The sequence below is a fragment of the Temnothorax longispinosus genome, unplaced genomic scaffold (genome assembly GCF_030848805.1).
Source record: "Temnothorax longispinosus isolate EJ_2023e unplaced genomic scaffold, Tlon_JGU_v1 HiC_scaffold_44, whole genome shotgun sequence".
In the NCBI taxonomy this organism is placed as follows: domain Eukaryota; kingdom Metazoa; phylum Arthropoda; class Insecta; order Hymenoptera; family Formicidae; genus Temnothorax; species Temnothorax longispinosus.
In genome coordinates this window covers 65,206-83,624 of record NW_027270275.1, presented here as the reverse complement: position 1 = coordinate 83,624, position 18,419 = coordinate 65,206, and the positions used below count along the sequence as shown (strand labels likewise).

Here is an 18,419-nt window from a genome sequence, read left to right as displayed (position 1 = left end):
TTTAATATAGTAAGCAATTTTTTCAAGCTGTTATGCGAAATTTTTTCAGTAACAGCCCATTCTCCCAGTTTTGCCTTAATATAATCCATATTTTGAGAACTGTCCACCAATGCTTCATCTATCACAGGGACTTTAACAATGGAAGTTACGTTTCGATCAATATCAATATTGTCGTCGCTGCTTAGATAAGTGTCTATTGAAAAAGAATTATTTCTAGCTTGCGTAGAAGTATAGTCTTCATCCGACAAAGTTTTAGTACCAGACAAATTATTTGCATTTATTTCAATGCTTTCTGGTAATGAGTTGAAAGTTAAATTTTGCGTAAGAAACAAATCACTTCGTGTATTTGCAAGTTCAATCGATGAATTAGTTGATTCAATCGATGAATTAGTAGGTTCAACGGATGCATTACTAAGTTCAGTGTATTTATCAATCGGTTCAGATTTATGTTCCCACTGTCGAACAATTTGAACGACACGCCGACGTCTTTGTCGGTCACAAATTTCAAAATCACTTTTCCGTTTACGTGATTCCATCTATAAAAAAATTTTTTTTTGCAAATGTAACAATTTAAGCCAAATTACACTGTCCGACAAAAAAAAGCATTTTTCTTTTTTAGGGATTGTAACATATTTTTAAATAAATTTGTTGAACGTGCTGAATCCAAATCTAGTGTAAAAATAGCTCAGCTCATCAAGATTTTGAAAAATTTTATATTAAAAGTATAAAAAAACTACTATTTTTACCATCTTCAAGTAGCTGTATCTCGGTAACTTGACGTAATAAAAGGGTGTTTGACCGTTCAAATTAAGGATTAAACCTTTACGCTTTTAAAAATTAAGCACAAAGATAATATGCATAATTTATGAAAAAATGCATTTTTCTTTGCAGAGAAAAAATTGTCTCCAAATGATGTCAGGAATCTATCATTAATAGGTTTTTCACAAATTACATTGTATATTAATAGTATATGATACATCATTTGACATTCTATGTTAAATGAAATACAAAAATATACAAACATAATTTAAAAAATATCGATTTTTGAAATAATCTATAAACTTTGTCATATTCGAGTAAAATAAATCTTAAATATATTTTTAATAATTTTTCTTCTTGACATATATATACATAATTTTATAAAAAAATTAATATTTTGTTATTGTTAATATTAATATTTAACATCGAATATTTCATTATTTCATATTTGACATATAATATTTCATATATACATGGAGAAAATTTTATAGTAAAAATTACTATAATATATGTAGTTGCAAAGAACAACAAGATCATTTTTAAAGTAGTATGTAAAGCTGAAAAATTGTATAAATTAACGTAATTTTTACAGTTTTATAAAGCACTTTATTTTAAAAATAGTTCTCATAGTTCTCAATTACTGTACCCTATAATAATTTTTATTTTAAAATTTTTTCCGTGTAATAACATATATATTAACAAGAATTGTTTTTTTAAGTAGTTTAAAATTTTTGCAATTTTTATTAATTTTTTGTACATATGGTGTGCATATTTAAAGAACATTTAGAGGATCTTTCAAAGATTTCATGTTGCCACATATGTATATCTTCGGAATATTTTTTGAACATCTTTTGAATATGCATGCTGTATGAATTCTCATAAAAATAAATAATATATATATATATATATATATATATACGCATTTAAAAGCAAAATAATATATATACGCATATTAGAAAACAGTTGTACAAAAATCATAATACAGAGAAAAATATTCCAATAAATATTACTTGTTCCAAATATATCATAAGTTTTTATATTCACAAGTATATCACAAATTCATTATACGCATTATAATTCAAATTTTAAGGCTATTGTCAAGATTATAATTTTTGTTAACTCTCCATTAGGCACAATCTACAAATAAGTAATTATTTTAATCCACATTACTAATATTTCCATTTTTTATTTATTGTAATATTTATTAATTTGTTTTTTACTGTTTTTACTTACTTTTATGTCAAGTCTAGCTAATAGCGTTGAAGAAAATTTATAATAATAAAATAAATTTATAATAATAAAAAAATATTACTAACGAAAGGTTAAAAAAAACTATTATTTAAAAGAATTATTTAAAAGAATGATATTAAATTAAGTAATCACTTTTCTTAGCAATAGAGTAATTCTTTTCTGCAAATAGTGTAAAAATAAAAAATAGATTTCAATTTTTTCTTAATTATACATACCTCGATTCTTTGTATGACTAACAACGTCGCTAATATATCGATGAGCAGAGACACTTTTTATATTTCTCGTCTTTCTCGCTAGTCGCCGATATTACGATATTAAACGAGTGGCATTCACTTATTGGACACCGTTCAGATGGACACGGTGCTAAAGGACACAGAGATATTGGACACGACACTTTGCGCACGGTTTAATCGGACACGGTTCTTTTGGACACAGGAATTATTGGCCAAATGTCTTTTGCACACAGAAAGTAAATTATTAAAAATTTCGCTCTGTTCAGTTGCGCACGGAAATATGCGCACCAGTCTTTTGCACACGAAAAGATGTCCACCGTTCATTTAGACGCGCAAAATATGCGCACCGTTCGTTTGCGCACGAAAAGATGCGCACCGTTCGTTTGCCCACGAAAAGACGCGCACCGTTCGTTTGCACACGAAAAGATGCGCACCGTTCGTTTGCACACTGAAAGATGCGCACCGTTCGTTTGTACACGGAAAGATGCGCACTGTTCGTTTGTACACGAAAATATGTCCACCGTGCATTTGGACACGCAAAATTTGCGCACCGTTCATTTGCACACGGAAAAGATGCACACGAGAAGAAACGCACCGTGCATTTGCACACCGAAAGGACACCGTGCATTTGCACACGGAAAAGATGCACACGAAAAAAAGCGCACTGTGCATTTGCACACCGAAAGAAGGACACTGTGCATTTGCGCACGAATGTCGCGAAAGAGATAAGTTGTATAAAATATTGAATAATTTTATTTCTTGGAATTATTCAACGTCAGGAAGTTTATGGCTGCATTCCGATATTCACTGTCAGTACTGCAAATCTATATTTTACGTCACGTATACTACAGATTTTCAGTACTGAAAGTTGCTGACAGTGAATATCGGAATGCAGCCTATATCGCAGGTTTAGCGGTAAACGCGCGATGAGCAGACGGCCTGACGACGTGTAATCTTGGGAGATCGAAATTATGGTGAGGTTATGTTCTTCTTGTGCGTTTGACAGGTGAGGTTATGTTCTCCTTGTGCGTTTGACGGGTGTGTAACGCGTGGTGTCAAACGCGAGAAATCTACGAGAGGAATGCAAGGCGAGGAAAAAGCAAGGTGAATAGAATCTAATAAGGTAAATCTGAAGAATAGTGGCCTCCTCACCGATTTCGTTCAACTTAGGCTAAGTTGTAAAGCGCGTCATGAACCCATGTGGCACCTCGTTTCGCGTGGATACACACACACACACACACAGACGAGGCGGTGCGAGGGGGAGGCCTTCGGTTGTAAATCGGGGCCTAATGTTGTAAAGCGAGGTCCACGCTGCCTACCGACGGGGTGGGTGCGGGGGAGGGAAGGGGCTGAAGGCCCCCCTCGCACCCCCCCCCCGTGTGTGTGTGTGTGTGTGTGTGCTTCCCACGCATAATTAAACTAATGAAACTCCCAGCGTGAGACCTAACTGCTTGAATCGAGATGCTTGGTTATTCTGCACGATTGATTCATTTAAGGAGGTTCTACAGGTACTCTCTAGTCAGTTGAGAGATGAAGAGAAAATCTTCAAATTCATCAATTCCAAGTATTCATAAAATATTTTCATGAATTTTAATGACGTTAGAGCTCATGTCATACCCATATTAGTCGAAGCGAGGAATAATTAAAAATATCGTGTAAGTGGTCCTTTGACTCCGGCTTATACATACGAGAAAATGTGGCAACGTCGCAAACTTGAGTCTCGCTATTCTGCTCGTATGTGACCGTGGTATTTTTCAATTCAGTGACTGGTGTTTACTGTTTATAAATTAATAATGACTCCTCCAAGCCCGACCAATTCTTGGAGAAATAAGAATAGAATTTTGCGTGGTATCAATAGAGGAAAATTCGCAAAAAAACAAGTTGTTCTTCGAATGGAAAATGCCCAAAAATCATTGGCAGATAAAAGGTTATGTGAGGTTAGTAATATTTTCAACTTTGATCATACATGTGAAAGTTATTTACATTACTATATCACTTTTACTGTTTACACGCGCACGCGCGCGCACACACACACACACACACACACACACACACACACACACACACACACACACAAGCATTCTTATATACTACTCATATACGTATAAGCAAAAATTGAAATATTCATTTCAGACCAAAAATTGGTTCGACAAATGCAAAAATGTCATAGATGGGCGAAGAATTGTTGACTTGCCTCATTTAGCAGCAGAAATGTGGTGCAAAGAGTGCAATTTACCATTATCGTTAAGATATGCTACTGATGAATTCCGATCAGGCCTTGCTAGTATCATCACAGTAAAATGTACAAAATGTGGGAATAGTTATAAGGTCACGACCAACGCAGAAGTGCCTGGTGATGCTCATATGTATTACACCGTAAACCTGAAGGCAGTTATGGGTTTGTATTTATATAAGCTTGATTTTACTAATTATCTAGTTGTATAATATAAAAAATTGAATTCATTTAGGAATGATTGATGCAGGTATTGGAGAAACCCATCTCAACACAATTTTATCAGCGTTAAATATACCAGCCTTGAACCCAACAGTAGTGAAAAGACATGAGAGAGTTGTGGGCCCTGCAATCGAGAGCGTAGCCAAAGACAGTTGCAGAGAAGGTCTTCAATTGGAGAAAAAGTTGACTTCGAGTGCTTTACAGGAAGATGATAAGTGAGTGCTTTAGCAGAAGTTTATAATTATCGAGCATATCAAATTGAATCTGTATTTGTAACTTTATGAAACAAAAATAATAGTACAAGTTTTAGAGACATAAGCTTATATATGTAGATATAAAAATAATTTAATATTTATATATTTATATATTTTTCTAGTTACTTCTGTAAAAGTTCTGCGTTATGCGATAATTTTACTCGTATGATTAAGATAGTGATAGAGAAAATCAGATTAGTTATAATATTTACACAAATGTATAAGTTTACATAAGTATATAGACATTTAAGTTCTTTTTACATTGTATCTTTAAATGTTACACAGCTCTCAATGTACAGTAATTATATATATAAATAATGGTTTTGAAACTTAGGTTTGAATACCTAAAAAGTTACCCATCTTTTTTCTAACCGAATCCTTTCAATCAACGATACACACTTGCTAGACTAAACATTTCATTCCCTCTGTACGTTCTATCTTTCCAAGACTGAAGCTCTTTAATAATAAAAAGAGACCCTCTAATCGAAGACTGGCCATAAGAGGGCCATTTTTCATTGGTCCAACATTTCGTCAAAAGCAGAGAAACAGAAAGAGAAAGGAATAGAAAAGAGATAAAGAAAGAGAGAGAAAGAGACAGCGATAGTGAATGTACATCCTTCTCACTCGCTGGATTTTGGCGAAACATGGACGACACGCTCTTATGGCCAGTCTCTGATTAGAAGGTCTCTTATGTTATACGGTATGAGGATTGTGAGCAGGGCCATAGGTTTTACTTACATGACTTTTTGACTCGCATGTGTGTTGTATGTATACTGGTTTTAATCACACTTTTTTATGTTTGAATGCTTTAGAGAACAACTAATAGAACAATTCACAATTTCTCTTTTTTACAAAATTGTTAATTAATTTCATATCAATGCATGAAAACTTGAAAAATAACTTTTTAGTATTAAAATCTAGATTTTGATTTTAATTCTCACTCTTTCATAAACGTATATTTGTGTGTGATTTGAATTAGCAGGAATGTAGATGATAAAGAAAACAGCTCCAACATAGTAAAAGAGACTCCAGAAGAAACAGGTAGCAAAACACCTCTAAAATTTTCATTTGATTGTGGTTGGCAAAAGCGAGGGACGGGGCATGCTTATAATAGTCTATCAGGTATCAGATATTTGTGTAACAAGTGCGGGAAGTTGAAAATTGGACACGGGTGCGGAGTGGACGCACGAGCCGAAAGCGAGTGCGATCACCCGCACGCGTGTCCAATTTTCAACCCGCACGTGTTATACACACACTATTTTATATTACACGAGACTGTGCGGGAATGAGATATTACCGCACTGTTTCGAGTGGAGTGTGGAATTGGCTATTTGTCGCACAAAAAACACGCGCGTAATGGGCCACTTTCCACGCACGTGTAATATAAAAATGTTTTTCTAAATACTTTCCAAAAGTACAATATTGTTTCCTAGGTCATTCCATGATTATCGGCTACCATTCAGGTAAGGTAGCTTCGTATGCAGTACGGACTAAGCAATGTAGAAAGTGTCAACTTGGGCACTCCGAGACAGATCACGACTGTAGACGGAATTATAATGGAAGTGCGAAAAGCATGGAGCCAGATATGGCAGTGGAACTTTTTACAAAAAATGAATTATTTGAGGAGGCAGGAGTGTACGCTTCAGTTATTATCGGTGATGATGACTCCAGCACAGTAGCTGGTGTTCGTAGGAATGCTACTCACGAGATTGAAAAGTGGTCAGATTTTAATCACACACTGAAATCGTTTACCTCGGCATTGTATTCTATGAAATTGTCGCCAAAACTCATTGAATATTTTTCTCGATGTTTCTCGAGTGCGGTCAAACAGAATAAAGGCAATACCGAGAAAGTGAGAGCTGCATTGGAGGCAATAGTTCCTCACGCGTTCGGGGATCATCAATTATGTGGTGATTGGTGCAAATCGCATGTAAATAATAACTATAAGCACAATAATCTGCCGCATGGAAAGCCACTTGCAGATGAGGAGTTGCGTGAGAAACTACATGCTCTTTTATCGCGATTTGCAAGAAACGCGGAAAAAATCGCTCCATGTGGTTGCACACAAGCTAATGAATCGTTAAATAATGCCGTAGCGAGCAAAACTCCAAAGGCTCGTCATTATTCTGCATCGGAATCTCTTCATTACCGCGTAGCTACTTCAGTATGCCAGAAGAATGATGGTTATACGTATATAGCAAAAGTATACAACAAGCTCCTGCTTTCTCCTGGCAGTGCTCGCACATTAGCATATCGGCTACAAAAAGATAAAAAAGGGAGATCAGGGCCAAGCTCTCCAAAACTAAAGAAATAAAAAAAAGAAGACTTTATGCAAAGAAACAACGATCTATCGCCACTGCATCAAGACAGCGGCAAGAGGGATTGACTTATGAATCTGGAGTATCATGCTACAACGTTTCAGATTTATTTGAGAATACTCTACGTGCAATGAACGATCCCAACAATTTTGAAGATGATAATTACAGGATAGTTTACTTTGACCTAGAAACTACAGGTCTTAGAAGTACTGACCAGATTTGTCAAGTAATAAAAAAAATACATATACAGTTGAGATAGATTTTTGTACAAAAATTATTGAGACCTTTTTTTAGATAGCAGCATATGATGGGGTATCAACGTTCAACGCCTACATAACTCCATCCATACCCATCTCGAGGTCAGCATCCGCAATAACCGGAATGCAAATCATCGATGGGGATATGTATGTACACGAAGATTTGGTACAGACAATACCCGTGCGAGCTGCTGTGGACGGATTTTTGAAATATCTTGAGGAGATAAGCGGCAAAGAAAATAAGGCCTGCCAGATAATTCTTTTATCCCATAATGGCTTCAAGTGAGAAAATGTTTTTTTTCAACCGGTCAAGTAACTGTAACATTTGCTTTTAAAATTTTTAGATTTTTGACTAATTATTTATTCAACTTTTTGGGATCCTTGAAATACGTAGAAGCCATTCAGCAAGTGATAAGGCTGATAAATAAATAATGAATTACTTATGTATTATTGCAAATTTTATTATTTACGACAGAGCTGATTACAGTTGCTTGCTTTATTGGTAGATTTGAGAGTAAGGTTTATTATTTCTGTACATTTGATCTATTATTCCATACAGATTCGATGTTCCAAGAATATTGTCTCTAATTGTTAAATTGGGAGTGATGGAGACCTTTAAAAAAACAGTGAGCGGATTCGCAGATACTCTCGATATTTGAGGAATGCACTTCCAGAGAGGCGAAAAAATAAACAGAGCTTTTCGGTAAAAGCTCTTTTACAAGATTTCCTTCCAGGCGAAAATCACGAGAACCTTCACAATGCTGTCGATGATGTTATCATGTTGAAAAAAATTATCGATTATTTAAAAATAGATGATTTGCTGATCAAAAAGTTTGCTAAGAGCGTTACAAACATGATAGATGAAAAGAATAGAAAATCCATTATATCCGCTAACAAAACTTCGCTACGATCAGTATACCAGAACAAAATTTCAGCAAATTTAATTCAAAAAATGGCTAAAGCAGGTATAAACAGAAATATACTAGAGGAAACTTTCACGAAGAATGGTTATGATGGTATCAGAGTTTTGTTTGGAGAGAGCATCGATGGCAAGGCTCGAGTCACTACGTCAAAAAAACTAATTGATAAAGTTTATTCCTTGTTCTCAGATAAATAAAGATATAAATGATATGTTTTGTTGTTTATTGATAAAACTTGTATTTCACATAATTTTAGAACGAGTACTCCTCCGTAAGCGCTCGTTAGGTTAAGTGCTTAAGTTTGAAGTGCTGTCATATTGTGGTGCTGTACTGGCTGCACACTTTCCGCGCGGGTGCAGTCGCTGCGACGTTGCCAAATCTCCCTTGTTAATCGAAGCACGCTACGTGAACTGTGATATGGCCTGTTTCAATAGCCAATATCACAAAATTTTACGCGGTAACCCTTGTTTTTCTCGATATTTTTGAAAAGCTTAGATTACGATTTATAAGAGCTCCGTTTTTTGAATCTCTGGTAGGCCGCCTTCATATAATTAATATCTCATTTCCTGTCTCCAAGAACCCCTCTGCCATAAAAGCTCATGAAAAACTGCAATTTCAAAATTCATTTTTGCACATTTTTACACGGTAACCGATGCTAAAATTTTTCGAGCACTTTTCTCGCATCTCAATTTATACGTCCATGAAGTTTTTTCCAATATTTAGATACATCCATTATCTATAGAACCTCCTTAAAATTGGCGCAGTTTTACATGCGCGTGCGACCACTGAGCATGCGCATATGGCCGTAGGGCACGTTCAGTGTTGCTGCATCTCGTCGGTATGACAGGAATCATAACCTGATTCCTGTCAACTTTAACCGTTAATATCTCGCTTCGCGGGGCAGAGCGACACTTTTTTCTGCCAGATTCGGTCGTTTCGTGCAAAAACGCGTCGATTAAGCCCAAGTTGAACGAAATCGGTGAGGAGGCCACTATTCTTCAGATTTACCTTATTAGATTCTATTCACCTTGCTTTTTCCTCGCCTTGCATTCCTCTCGTAGATTTCTCGCGTTTGACGCCACGCGTTACACACCTGTCAAACGCACAAGGAGAACATAACCTCACTTGTCAAACACACAAGGAGAACATAACCTCTCACCATAATTTCGATCTCCCAAGATTACACGTCGTCAGGCCGTCTGCTCATCGCGCGTTTACCGCTAAGCCTGCGATATAGGCTGCATTCCGATATTCACTGTCAGCAACTTTCAGTACTGAAAATTCATAGTATACGTGACGTAAAATATAGATTTGCAGTACTGACAGTGAATATCGGAATGCAGCCATAAACTTCCTGACGTTGAATAACTCCAAGAAATAAAATTATTCAATATTTTATACAACTTATCTCTTTCGCGACATTTGTGCGCAAATGCACAATGCCCTTCTTTCGGTGTGCAAATGCACGATGCGCTTTTTTTCGTGTGCATCTTTTCCGTGTGCAAATGAACGGTGTCCTTCTTTCGGTGTGCAAATGCACGGTGCGTTTCTTCTCGTGTGCATCTTTTCCGTGTGCAAATGAACGGTGCGCAAATTTTGCGTGTCCAAATGCACGGTGGGCATATTTTCGTGTACAAATGAGCGGTGCGCATCTTTTCGTGTGCAAACGAACGGTGCGCATCTTTCCGTGTACAAACGAACGGTACGCATCTTTCAGTGTGCAAACGAACGGTGCGCATCTTTTCGTGTGCAAACGAACGGTGCGCGTCTTTTTGTGGGCAAACGAACGGTGCGCATCTTTTCGTGCGCAAACGAACGGTGCGCATATTTTGCGCGTCCAAATGAACGGTGGGCATTTTCTCGTGTGCAAAAGACTGGTGCGCATATTTCCGTGCGCAACTGAACAGAGCGAAATTTTTAATAATTTACTTTCTGTGTGCAAAAGACATTTGGCCAATAATTCCTGTGTCCAAAAACACCGTGTCCGATTGAACCGTGCGCAAAGTGTCGTGTCCAATATCTCTGTGTCCTTTAGCACCGTGTCCATTTGAACAATGTCCAAGTGCACCGCTCCCATATTAAACTAAGAAAATTCCAATATTTCACGCTTTTAGGTTATGCTCACACGTGACATGAGGATATTTCTTATAAAAGAATAAAATAATTAAGCAAATAAAGCAACTAGACTTTTCGTTGGCCGTACGAAAATTAATTAATTTAGTGATTGTGACTGGCCCGTAAAGACGCATTTTTTTTCCATAATACCAAATCTTAATTCAATATGTCTGCTATGTGATAAAGGACAAACACGTGGCACAGAATATTTTCACGGTTTTCAATTATTAAATAGAGTTACGCATCTAATACACAAAAATATCTTTACATGTATGATATAATTGACAATTATATGTATTATTTAGGGTTACGTTCCAAAACGTATTCTCCAAGAAAACTTTATGCAATGCAAGTAACGTATATTACTGCGTAAAATTTTCCTCGTTGATTGTGGAACGTAAACTTGGTGAGAAAATACGTAGCGAAAATATATATTCTTTTACAATGACTTACCTCAATTCAACGTGTAATAAGCTATTATAATAATAGCCGAGGTTTTTATTCTCCACTCTCCAAAAACAAATGCTAATGTAAGGCTCTTGTTTGAGCTTACTAGCTGCGAATCGCACCGGAAAGGTCGTAGGTAACGGAAACGGAAACGGCGAGGACGAGAGTATTGACGAACAGACCTCTCGTATGAGACAGGAGGCAAAGGACGGGAAAAGAAGAGATGGAACAGGCACAATGACCGCCAACGAAGTACTGTATCACTCGGTTTATTCGTAATGTAGTACAGCGGAACGCAACGACTATGGGATAGCGCACAGAAAAACGCGGGAAGACGGACAATCGGTTATACACGTCCGGTCTCGGAAACTTCTCGACGGAATCTTTCGAACAACGACCGCCGCCCGACGACCGCGCTTGAGGCTGACGCTCGTGCCGCTCCCAACCAATCAGGTTGCGCGAATAGTCGGTACTAGACATGTAGCCAATAGCCGACAGGCAATCGCTGCGCACGCCGCTACGACGGAAATTTCAGGTCGAACGAGAAAGGCGGGAAACACAAACTATTGCGTATCTTACACTAACGTCGTTCGACTTACAAGGGTGCGTTCGGGGAGACGCTATTAGCGCTACCTAGCGCTATACTGGCTGTTCGCGGAGCTCTATGATAGCGTTACCAAACGCTGTCGTGACGTCATTACTGGTAGTATTATACGTCATAATTGCTCGCTACCAACGTTCTTTCTTCCGAGGTAGTGCATTAATAGCGTTAGCGTTTACAGGCTCTATGAACAGCGCAATAGTGAATGGTAGTGAATTGCGGCGTTTGAACCAAAATAGTTTGGCGGCGGCAAAGTTCTCCGATAATTTTCTCTTTCAGCGGCGGCGGAATTGGCGAGTGATAATTTATCGGCGGCGACGGCGAACGGCGGCGTTAATACATTTTTTTTAATCTTTCTGACTTAAAATAAAGTTCAATTTTAACTTTTCATAAATAATATGAACAAAATTAGCAAACAATAAATACTCAGTACTTGTTTTCAAAATACGATAACTTTATTAGCATTACTAATATCTTTTCTTTCACAAAAGAAAAGAAAATTTATCTTAAAATGTTAGTCCTGATCATCATACGTAACAAAAATGAAATGTAATTGACTGGTATAACAATCAGATATCAGACTTCTTTCTCTCTTACTTATTAAACATTTCTTCACATATTAAGTTGTATAAACAATATGAATAATATAACTTATACTTAATGTAAAACTTATTTTACTGACTTTAAATACATATCTTTTATTAATTTGAAATAATTATTGATAATAAATAATATTTTATTAGATTTTGATTATTTTAACGAAGAACGTTTTGCTGTGATAAGCAAACCTGCAGAAGAAAATGCGTATTTAGATGCTGAACTTGTAATCGGTATGGCATAAATGCATGCAAATACCAATTTGTACAAATTTGGCAGTGACAACTTCATTTTATTCTACCATTGTAGAGGATCTTCGATAATAGATTCTGACATATGTAAATACTTTTTAACTTTGACAAGAATAGAATCTTCAGGAGGAATAATATACTTGTATGTTTTGCAGCCAACTCCAGTCGTAATTTTTTAACTCCAAGAAGCTCACACGACTTATTAAAATAATCTGCTTTTTTTATTAGATGCCATATTATGAAAAAGTAAAACTAAACGTGAGAATCTAACTTATTATATATATCATAAAAATAATAATCTTATATTTGGTGATTAATATAGAAGCTGTTAATCACAATATTAATTACAATATTATTACAATAGCATTTGTATGAGATCAACGATAAAGAAAAGACAAAGATCTGGTGATGCGAGTAGCGCAGTAACATTGAGATTAACACCGTAAATACGAGCATAACGAAAACTACAATATTAATTACAATAGCTTTAATTACAATATTAAGCCTAGATTTTGTAAATCTAGATACTGTAAATTACCTAGACTAGGTATTGCTTAGATATATAGTTTATAAAAACTGTAATAAAAGTTATATATAGCTTAATGGACAAAATTCATATACACTAATTTTTTTGATTGTATTAAAAGTATAAATTAATTTTATATAGCATATAATCAAATGGAACCGAATATGAATAGATATATTATTAAAAAATATATTTATTTATATTTTTCATTTTATATAAAAACAATGTCACTCAACTGGACAATAAGTTTTACAAGAATAAAAATATTTGTTAAAATATGATCTAATCTAAAACGTCGCTTAATGTTAATAAATAAAATATAAAAATAATCTAATTTGCTTATTTCTAAAATATTCAAGGGAACCATTTTGTGGATCATATATATTAAAAATTTCTCAAGAGATTGCTGCTTGTCTGCAAGATATTCAGCAACACCTCTAACACTTTGAAGAGTCGGATCCAGAAGTGCTTTGCAAACATGAGTTTCATAAAATAGTTTCTTTAAGTTGTTTTACTACGAATGAATCGTATTCATTTACACACATACTAATCTCAACTTCTGCCCTAAAAATGTTAAAGAAGTAATTGATACAGCAGCATCTATTAACTCAGCTTTTCAAATTTGGCGGCGCGGGGTCTACGAAACGCTACGCTAGTACGCTACTGCTGTTCATGGAGCTCGCATTCGCTAGCGCTATCATGGCTCCATGAACAAAGTTAATAGCGTTAGCGTTGGTAGCGTGGTAGCGAGCTCCCCGAACGCACCAAAAAATCTGTACGAACCGTCCACCATCTACTCGTAAAAACAAGTAAACACCAGAACGGAAGATGAACAACAAACTGCTAGAAGAAAGGTGGGGAATGAAAGGAGAGAGAATAGTGGCTGGCCTGCTGGCTGTCCGTTAGCCGTTGGCGCACGGCGCCGGCGCGCGGCGCCGGCGCCAGCGCACATGGCCGGTATTCATAATCAGATCTTATTTCAAGACCGTCTTAAGTAATATCTTAAGATGCTAATATGGCTCTGTGATTGGTTAATGACATCTTAAGATTGTACTTAAGATGCTCTTAAATATAAGAACTGACTATGAATACCGGCCTATGGATGCGTTTGGGGAGACTCTATTAGTGCTAAACAGCGTCGCTCTATCTTTGTTCAACTTTTAGTGAGTGACGAAGATGGAATGATGCTATCAGCGTTAATAGCATTCTCCAAACGCAATCTACGGCAAGTGCTCGTATCCGTGTTATCTTGGCGCCAGCGTTCCCAGATTCGAAAAGGGCGTTTATCGCATGTGTAGCCAAATTATCATATTTGAATAAAAGTTATCGTATTTAAAAGTATTTTTTGACTAAAAGAAATATTAATAAAACAATTATTTACTATTTTTTTTAGATATATTTTGTGTAATATTAGTCGTACCAATTTCATCCCATTCACTTCAAAATAATATAAATAATAATAAATAAAAATAGGTGAAAGGTGAGAAAACAAGGATTTCAATTCGACAACTAAATCGAGTCAAAAAGATGACATCACTCTAAAAATGTTTCTTTTATAAAATATAAAATATTATATTTAATATTTATTATATGTTCTATTATTTTATACATTATATATATATATATATATATATATATATATATATATATATATATATGTCTTTATTTCAGCTATACGCCAAGAAAGGACTTGGTTTACAATTCTACCTCACACATCCATCCACACATCAAACAACATTCTTCTTTACAAAACAAGCCGCAATACATTATGATTTACATTATTTACAATCGTTATCTTTTTTGTAGCATTCCTCTCTCCTTTTCCATAATCTATTTAGCACCTTTCCTTTTTCCATTCTAAATTTGTCATCGCATATGTTCTCTAATCGTTCTCTATTATTTCTACCTAAATTCTTCAAACCACATACTTGTGATCTTGCACTCGCTTATATAATGCTCTAAATTGTCCCTACCTGACTTACAGAATCTACACTTCGTATCTTCTTCGTCAAGCCAGTATTTATTTGCATCCTCAAAATTACCGCACCTTAATTTTACCATCGCTCTAATCTCGTCTCCTGTTTTTACTTTATCCAAGTTCGCTTTTAATAAATAACTCGGCGTTTTGTTTGTCACCTCTATATCTTTGTACCTTATATTATACCTTGCCTCTACTATTTTACTGTTTATTATTTGCCCTTGAATATCCTGTTCCCTTATTCTTACTAAGCCTTCAGTATTTTTACCTTCATTATTTAATTCTTTCATTGCTTCAGAGCTCCAGCCATTGCTATTATAAAACCTTTCCCGTTCCAAATTACATAAATCCTTTTTGTTTTTATCCCTTGTGTCCTTTTCATCCCAACATGCCTTTACTAAACTTCCATCTTTTTTCCCTCTGCTTCTTTTCTCGAACCTCATGGCTCTTATACCCCAACAAATTTTAAGTTTCTCTAATCCTAGTTCCCTTAGTATTACATACCTCGGTGTGCAAAAATCTAGTCTAAATATCCATCTTACATAATCTAACATAACTTTCCAACTCCTTTTTTTCACTCCACCCCCATATCTCTGCTCCGTATTCCATCACACTTTTCACTAGGTATTTAAAAAGCGTCTATCTCCTACTAAAATCATCTTTACATAATCTTTCTCCTAAGCCCCATACCCTATTTGCAGCGATCCTTCCTTTTCTTTTCAGCTCTTTTATATGATCGACATAATTACCTTTCTTATTAAACGTGAAACCCAGATATTTAAACCTATCTACTTCCTCTATTATTTTTTCGTCCCATTTCCATGTCATTCTGCCTTTTTTACCTTTACTATTAAATACTAGCACTTTGGTTTTTTCTGTATTTAATTCTAGCTTCCTATCTTTTAAGAATCTTTTTAACATGCTCATCATATCTAGTAAAGCCTCTCTATTTTTCGCTACCAAAACCATATCATCCGCGTATGCTAATGACCATACTCTCACTCCTCCAAGCTCCACTCCTCCTATACCACGCTTTTCTAAAACTTTATCTATGTCCACGTTGTATAAATTGAACAGGGCGGGACTCATCACACAGCCCTGCCTTACACCTTTCTTTGTCTTGAAGCACTTTGTGAATCCATCCCTCGTCCTTATTGTCACCTCCGTCTCTTTGTAAATTTCTTTTATCCTGTTTATTAAACTGCGGTCCATCCCTTTCTCTTCCATTATCTTCCATAAAATTTCTCTGTCCACGTTGTCGAATGCTGCCCTTAGATCCACAAACATTGCGAAAATCTTGTCTTTCCCAGTTGCCGTATTTTTCTCCTTCTCCCTTTGCACTATATGGTTCAAGATAAATATATTATCCATCGTGGACCTCCCTTTCCTAAAGCCGGCTTGGCTGTCAGGTATCATCCCTTTCCTCTCCATTATTTCCTCCAATCTGTTCCTTAGAATTTCGGCATAAACCTTGTATGCCGTGCACAGCAGCGAGATCCCCCTGTAGTTCTCTGTTCGCTCTTTATCCCCTCTTTTATATAGGGGGACAACTATGCTTGTTCGCCATTCGGTCGGAATTTTGCTTTCCTTCCAAATGAGCTTTAGCAGATCAATTAGACCTCCTCTTACCGCTGCGCCACCATACAGCCATGCTTCCATTGGGATTCCATCGACACCTGCAGCTTTGCCTAGCTTCATGTTCCTGACTGCCCTCACTATTTCCTCTTCTTGCAGCTCTCTATCTGTATCTTGAACCTGCTCTTCATTTCTTTCTTCTGTTCCCATGGCACGCATCTCCAACGCCTCTTCTCTTCCTACCATCTCGGTCCCACCTAACAGCTCCATGAAATAACTTCTCCAGTTCTCTTTCGGAATATTATTCTCTTTCCATTCTTTTTTTTTTCTTCGACTGTTTATATAGTTCCAAATTTTCTTTTCGTCCTTCAGTTTTCTTAATTCCTCTTCTTCCCTCATTCTCTTCTCCATCCTTTTGCTTTCTAACCACCCCTTCAGGCATTTCTTTTCTTCCAAATGGTTTTCCTTACTTCCCTTTCCACATCTCCACCTTCTGTACTTTCTTTTCACCTCCCTCTTCTTTCTGGTACAACTCCTATCCCACCAATCTTTGTGCCCTATTTTCCTTCTCTTCTTTACCTTAATAGCCTTATACATTAAGGCTCCAAGGATTCCGTTTTTTAATTTCTCCCATTTCCTATCCACCGACTCCATTTCCTGGTCCTCGGTTTCATTCCATACCTCCGTCCTCTCCCTGTATAATTGCCTTGCCTCTTCGTTCCAAACTATGATCTTCTTTGACATATTCCGTTCCTCTTCTTCCTCTTCAGTACACCCCTCCGTTTGTCTCGTATTCTCCTCTTCCTCTAGTAACAAGGTCAGAGGCAAATGATCCGAGTCCACCCTGTCCCCTATTCTAAATTCCAACACTCGCTCTTGCGCACTATCGTTTACAATTGCATAATCAATTACCGAGCACCCTCTCGCACCCACATACGTATATTCCCCCTCCCAATCCCCCTCTGTACATTCGTTCAAAAAATACCATCCTTTTTCATTTATCATATCCACAAAACTTTCGCCGCCATTTCCTATAACTTTATCTTTACTCTCCTTTTCAAAGTCATACTCCTCCTCCCTACCATTTCCTAAGTTTCCTATTCTAATATTAAAATCACCTCCTATAATAATATCCTCTCCTTCGCATCCTTCGCATTGCTCCGTTATTTTTGCCATTATCTCTTCAACGTCTTTCTTTGCTCCTACATTGTATACTGTAAAAATATTTAGCTCTTTTTCCTCTTTTACTATTCTCGTTCGCGCAATTCTTTCTGTAATCATTGTACTTTCATAATTCTCCACTTCCGCCATCCAGCCTTTTCTAATACCTATTAGTAATCCTCCCTTCGCCCTACCCTTCCTTTTTTCCTTTACAGCGTTGATGTTTTTCCAAATGTGCGTTTCTGGCAATCTACCCTTAATTCTATCCCATCCCTTTTCCTCTAACCATGTTTCGCATAGTCCTATAAAATCAAAACCTACTATGTAATTCCAACAATCTTTGTCCTGCCTCTCTATACCTGCTACATTCCAAAAAATTATTTTTTGCCCATTTTCTTTCTTCATATTCTTCCCTTTTCCATCCTTCATTCGTGTTTGCCTATTGTCCTCTTGCATGCCTCGACTTACTGATACTCTTCTCCTAACTTGGCAGTCCTCTAGAAATTTTCCTTTTCTATTAGCTTATTTTCTTCCTCGCTCCATACATACTTTCTGCCTTGTATCTCTAGCTTCCTAAAACCTATTTTCACCCATTTTCCTTCTGTTTTCTCTTTCCATGCTCTTTCTTTTATCCGTCTTTGCACTTCTCTGTCCTCAAAGCTCAAATCGTGATCAATGAAAATTTTCTTACTTCCCAGTTTCTTCTTCTCCTTCATGATAT

General features: G+C 36.4%; 2 protein-coding genes and 1 long non-coding RNA gene across 4 annotated transcripts in view; all 3 read left to right on the top strand.

Moving 5' to 3' along the window:
* Positions 1-18,419, top strand: part of LOC139824565 (uncharacterized) — a 114,071-nt gene that overhangs the window by 60,550 nt on the left and 35,102 nt on the right. The window lies entirely within an intron of this gene.
* LOC139824567 (uncharacterized) lies at positions 3,739-5,282 on the top strand. 2 transcript variants are annotated; one of them, XM_071797103.1, is made up of 3 exons: positions 3,739-4,180; positions 4,377-4,641; positions 4,727-5,282. In XM_071797103.1, exons 1-3 carry the CDS (start codon positions 4,037-4,039, stop codon positions 4,915-4,917), a joined length of 600 nt encoding a protein of 199 aa, XP_071653204.1. In that variant the 5' UTR covers positions 3,739-4,036; the 3' UTR covers positions 4,918-5,282. The 2 variants fall into 2 exon arrangements, with proteins under 2 accessions (XP_071653204.1, XP_071653203.1); XM_071797102.1 differs by having other exon boundaries at positions 4,712-5,282.
* On the top strand, positions 6,401-9,163 carry LOC139824566 (uncharacterized). Its single transcript, XR_011735188.1, has 3 exons — positions 6,401-7,496; positions 7,565-7,809; positions 8,087-9,163. It is a non-coding gene; the product is annotated as an uncharacterized lncRNA (long non-coding RNA).